Source organism: Helianthus annuus, chromosome 5, assembly GCF_002127325.2.
Source record: "Helianthus annuus cultivar XRQ/B chromosome 5, HanXRQr2.0-SUNRISE, whole genome shotgun sequence".
Classification (NCBI taxonomy): Eukaryota; Viridiplantae; Streptophyta; class Magnoliopsida; order Asterales; family Asteraceae; genus Helianthus; species Helianthus annuus.
In genome coordinates, this window is record NC_035437.2 from 11,886,827 (window position 1) to 11,892,859 (window position 6,033).

Genomic DNA, 6,033 nt, shown 5'->3' on the forward strand with positions numbered 1-6,033 from the left:
TGGAAACCTAACTCAGTAGACTGGAGATCCCAAGAATTGAGTTCAATAGGAAAACCTAATTGTATGAATAAGCGAGGTCACTGTGGGGGAATAACCCTACGCATTTAATAAGGTAGTTTATTATAAAGATTAATAAACTTCCTAGTCCATTCCTAAAAGTGACAAGTGTGAGGCTAAGCATAATATGTGGTAAATGATTTGGATAGATCACGGTAACCACAATGCTTTTAATGATCTAAGGAGAATCACCTATGTTAGAGAGAAGTGGGGTCGCTTCGAATGGAATTGAGGGCACAATTCCTAGAGCTCTCGCAGAACCAGGAAAGTGTTCCACGACCATTATTGGACACGACTATGAGGAGATGACCCGGCTAGGGAGAGTCTTGTGTGAAGTGTATTGTCGTCTACACAAACGGCAGACGAGTTCAAAGACATCGAGATCTACTCAGAGCTAGTGGGCTAAGTGCATTTCATGAGCGAAGGTTCAAAGGGTAACACCTACCTATCGTATGCAAAACTCAACTGTCGAGGTTCCATTGGATTTTTGTGTGTTTTGATTAATCTCCATTCATGTGGGGGATTGTTGGAAAATTAGAATAATGTGAATGGAAATTAATTTAGTGATAATTTATGGGACTCTTCATGGTGACAAACTCTTGAGTAGAGTTTTTATGTCACTTGATTAGCTTTTATTAGAGTTTTTATTTCTCTAATTAAATACCTAATTAAGTGAAACTTTACTAGAGTTTTATGTCTCTAATAAATCACCATTTGAGAGAAACTTTTCATAACCCACATCTCTTGTAAAAATAGTAGGCTTTGTGCCTCATTTTGAGATAGAGAAAAATGCTAGAAAAATACAAGAGAAGGGATACAAGAAATATACATGAATATATGGAGAGTTCTTGGAAAGAACAAATACTTGGAGACCCATGTGATGGGTACTTAGAGAAATATGTTTTCTCTATATGATTTCATCACCTTTGTATCATAATTTTCCACAAGTTCTAACACTACAATTACCGGATGTAACCTTGGGCCCGTGAGCCATCTCCGGCAGTACAGACTGCTTCGGCTGTTGTACCCTGGGAGACAGACGCGTCATCTTTAGTAGAGGCGCGCAATCTGTTTTAAGGGAAGCGTGTTGAACACGTGCCTCAACCAAATTCGTCAACGTTTTAGTGTGCTCTTTGTTGCAGTCAAGGAGTATTTTTCAAGACTCAAGATGATGAATACTCGAGTCTAGGATGCTATCAAGTGCGCGTGAAGGACCCACCAGAGATGCGGCTTGAATTAAGATTGGTATATATAATTATATTTATATTCTTTTATTTAGTTATTGCAACCAGTATTGTACCATGATATTTCCTAAGAATAACGAGAGTCTCGTTACGATATATTTTGTAATTATATTTTACAAAAGGTGAACCTATTTCCTACATTGAGTTCGTCCAAATGTAGTTAGATAGGGTAAACGATCCTCAATCAATCTTTGTCCTCATGGATGAACGTAAACTCGTCAGTATCATCTCTCATCAAAGTTCATAAATCTATAAATTTTTTTGTATAAGACCATCCACAACAATAAACCAAGTCCAACATTCAGACTGCCTAGTTAGCATGTCACATTATTTTAAACCATCACCATTTCAAACTCTATTTTTTTCCATAACAATAAATCATTACAAACCTCTACATCACACCAATTTTTACACTAAAACGTAAAAAAAAAACAGTTTGTCACTGGATGGTCCCCACAATTCCAAAACAAGCTCGTTCGCTCAAGCGGACCAACACCCACCAGACCACCTCCTCCAACAAGGAAGTCGGTTTCAGTGCCGGTCCACTATGCCAAACCAAATGGTGGACTCTTTGTTGAAGATGCTCCAACATTTAAGATATAAAAAATATGGAGTCATGAATCAAGTAGGAAAAAAAAAGGTAATTATCCAATGATTATGTAAAGTGCTGCCTGTCGACCCAAATGATTACGATAGATTACGACACAGCCACACACGATAAAAAAGTTCCCAATGGTCGGCTTAAAAAAACACGACCATGATTGGCTGACCACATCTGGACGGTTCTAACACTGCACCCACTCTCAATCGACGATCCAAATTTCTCCCTTATTTCCACGTGGCAACATCTACACAACTTGGAGGCGCCTTGTACGTATGATGGAATATAGGGCCCAATCCCAAACCGGCTACCGGGTCGCAACCGGCTGTTTTTATACCCTAGCGTTGCAGGGTACACCTCTATATATATAACAGTCACAAACACAAGTGCAGTGCGAGCATATTAAAGAACACACTACAAATTTAACATAAGTTAAAATCCAAAAGTGTACAAAGATGCCAATTTCCAGTATTTCCATCGGAACACCGGAGGATACCCGGTCACCAGATGCCCTAAAAGCCGCCCTTGCGGAGTTCATTTCAATGCTCATTTTTGTTTTCGCGGGTGAAGGCGCTGGCATGGCTTTCGGTGAGTCATTGTCGCATTTTTTTAAAACAGTGACATGTTATAAACCGCGACTAGCAAGCAACTAGACCGAAAAACAAAGTCATCGTCCCACTTAGGAGACATGAATTAATTAATGATTTTTTTATGAAATGTATAATGATTTTTTATTTTTTTTGCAGCCAAGCTGACTGATGGTGGAGCAGCGACACCGGCGGGACTTATTTCAGCATCAATATCACATGCTTTTGCACTATTTGTTGCGGTTTCGGTTGGTGCTAACATATCAGGTGGTCATGTGAACCCAGCTGTGACATTCGGGTTGTTTGTTGGTGGCCACATTTCGCTTTTGAGGAGTGTCTTGTATTGGATTGCTCAGTTGCTTGGCTCTGTGGTTGCTTGTGTGCTTCTAAAAATTGCAACTGGTGGTCTGGTAAGCTGGTTTAACAAATGATATTCAGTTAGTTTCATTAGAAACATCTAATATAACGGATTTATTTGGCTATATTTGTGTAGGAAACATCAGCTTTTGCTCTATCATCGGGTGTGAGTGAATGGAATGCAGTGGTGTTTGAGATAGTTATGACTTTTGGACTGGTGTACACTGTGTATGCAACAGCAGTTGATCCTAAGAAAGGTGATTTAGGAACTATAGCCCCAATAGCAATTGGTTTTATAGTGGGTGCAAATATCTTAGCTGGTGGTGCATTTGATGGTGCATCCATGAACCCTGCAGTGTCCTTTGGCCCAGCTGTGGTTAGCTGGACATGGAACAGCCACTGGGTGTACTGGCTCGGCCCGTTTTTGGGTGCGGGTTTAGCTGGACTTGTGTATGAGGTCATCTTTATTGGGTCAAGTTCTCATGAACGTCTCCCAACCACAGATTACTAAGAATTAGATGTAGGTGTTGAATTGTATTTGATGTTTGTTGGGTGTTTTTGCTTTCAAGTATGGTGAGAAGCCTTTTGGCTATGTACTCAATTGAATGTTTTTCTTTGAATCAAGTTGTGAATTTTATTGATTTTGGATTTTTGGGTTATTAATATTAATCTATTACAAGAGGACTAACATGAACAAACCTTAGTGGGCTGGCCAGAATTGGACTGAGCCAGTGAGCCCTAATAATAGCTTCCCATGAATCTGGTCAATACACTTTTGTTTCATTCACATATAACATGAAGTTAAAGAAATAACATATAAGTTCACTCCTAACCATCTAAAAGAAAGTTTGGTCAAGTGGCCCATTGACCCTAACTAAATTTTGATCCGGGTGTTTTAAGAAAAAACCAAAAAAGGAGTCCTTAACAGAGATCAAAAGTGCTTGACTATAAACACTAGCATAAATCAGAAAGCTTACCTTAATGCAACACCAAGCAACAAATGTAATAAAAACTTGAACTACATGAAGAAAAAGAAAGAACAATATGCAAACAATCAAAAGAAGAAGAAGTTTTAGCACAAAGAGAACCAAATATTGGAAGGTAAACAAAATTTTAGTATTATTTATGTCATTAGTATTATTAGTATAAGGGATCATAGTGTCATATTGTAACTAGTGGGGTTAGATGTAATTAGGTTATACCAATTGATTCTAAACGACGTATATTGCTTAGACGCACCAGTCGATGAATCAAATTGATACAGAAACAGCGATCGAAACTAAGGATTATAAGATTGAATCATGAGCATCCAAGAAGAATCAAGAACTTGGGATTTCAATGAATGATCATCAATTGTCCAACATCCATATAAGCATTATGTTCTTTTAAATCTCGTTCTTCAATAAGTATCAATTGAGAACCCGAAATCGATTCAGGTTGTAACAGTTAGGAAGAAGTAGGAAAAGTTTAGAAAACAATTGGTTTTGACTTGTTAGGCAACCGAAAAACCCATGTATTGTTGTAGCATTATCATTGAAACAATTGGTTTTGATTTACCCGGCAACCGAAATTCCATGTACTATTCTTGGTAGAAGCGGTTGGTTTCATTCGCTTTGCCACCGAAAAACCTGTGTACCGTTGTTATTGAAACAATTGGTTTTAAAAAAACCTATGTATTTTTGGTATCGATATAATGGTTTTTGATACACTTGGCGACCCATAAAACCATTTATCGTCTTGGAAATAACATGTGGTTTTGAAAAATCCGTGTATTGTTTTTTGGAATTAACAGTTGGTTTTGGTTCGTCCTAAAATCTGATGACCGAAAAAACCATGCCCAACCCAAACCCGCTAACTACCAATATCCAGGCCATCAACTACCAAACCACCTACAACCCATCCAGCCCACCTACTGCCACATTGCCTAACCAACCCACATCCCCAATCCAGCCCACATCACCTACTCAGCCTACTGTTACTACCTCGCAACCATCAGCACCCATCCAACCCGAGAACCAAACAATGTCTCAAAGCACATCCCATCCTACAACCTCTTCCACCCATCCCATGATGACTCGTGCTAAATCCGGCATCTTTAAACCCAAGCATCAAGCCGATTTAGTCTCTCTCTCATCACATCCGTTGCATGTTTCTATTATCGCAAGTACCGAACCCCGAGGGTATAAATCGGCGGCCAAAAATCCGAAATGGATTGCCGCCATGCATGAAGAAATAGATGCTTTGAAGTATAATAAGACATGGAGCTTGGTGCCTCGCCCCTCCAATACAAAAGTCGTCGGTTCTAAATGGGTTTGTCGCATCAAATATCATTCGGACGGGTCCATTGAGCGCTACAAAGCTCGTTTAGTAGCTCAAGGATATACTCAAATTCCCGGACTTGACCATTCTCACACTTTTAGTCCGGTAGTTAAAGCCTCCACAGTTCGCATCGTTTTGTCTCTTGCCGTCCCTTACATGATTGGAAGCTACATCAGTTGGATGTTAAAAATGCCTTCTTAAATGGCAACTTGACTGAAACAGTATTCATGGAACAACCTTCGGGTTTCACTCATCCACAGTATCCTAATCACGTATGTCGGTTAACCAAGCTCGTTAAAACAGGCTCCTCGTGCTTGGTTTCAACATTTAAGCACGTTTCTTGCTTCATATGGTTTTACATGCAGCCATGCGAATACCTCGCTCTTTGTTTTCTCTCGCGAGTCATGCATCATGTACTTACTCGTCTATGTGGATGATTTAATTCGCACAGGTAATGATGAGACGGCCATTGCCATCTTTATCTCTCATCAAGTTTGTTCCAACCAATCTTCAGGTGGCAGATATTTTTACAAAAAGTCTTTCGCGTGCTCCGTTTGAAACCTTTTGTGCTATGCTCCGTCTTGGACCGCCACCGCTTGGATTGAAATATTGAAGGGGGTATTAGAACCTTTTAAATAAAATTCCAAAAGTTGATCTCTATAATCATATTTAATCAGGTTAGCCAGGTTTATCACTTAATAACGTTTTATGTAACATTTTTTTAGTTCCTATTGTTTATGTGAATTATATAAATAGCGACATGTTTAGATAAAAACATATTTTTTTTAATCTTTTTGAACTTAGAAAAATAATATCTTTGTTTCTTGAAGTCTAAGATTTACTATTTTTTATTATTTAAATAAAAATT

At 38.8% G+C, this 6,033-nt stretch overlaps 1 protein-coding gene across 1 annotated transcript; it reads left to right on the top strand.

Annotated features, from left to right (window-relative positions):
* Window positions 1-2,281: 2,281 nt before the first annotated feature.
* Window positions 2,282-3,487, top strand: LOC110939970 (aquaporin TIP1-3). The gene is made up of 3 exons (XM_022181537.2): window positions 2,282-2,490; window positions 2,649-2,899; window positions 2,983-3,487. The coding sequence occupies exons 1-3, from the start codon at window positions 2,358-2,360 to the stop codon at window positions 3,355-3,357; spliced, it is 759 nt and encodes a 252-aa protein (XP_022037229.1). The 5' UTR covers window positions 2,282-2,357; the 3' UTR covers window positions 3,358-3,487.
* The last annotated feature ends 2,546 nt before the right edge of the window (window positions 3,488-6,033 follow it).

Bases quoted from the DNA above. Each gene is read 5' to 3' on its own strand.
- LOC110939970 (XM_022181537.2), top strand. From the start codon at position 2,358: ATGCCAATTTCCAGTATTTCCATCGGAACACCGGAGGATACCCGGTCA. The intron at 2,491-2,648 runs GTGAGTCATTGT...TTTTTTTTGCAG, and splicing joins AGGCGCTGGCATGGCTTTCG to CCAAGCTGACTGATGGTGGA. The intron at 2,900-2,982 runs GTAAGCTGGTTT...ATATTTGTGTAG, and splicing joins AAATTGCAACTGGTGGTCTG to GAAACATCAGCTTTTGCTCT.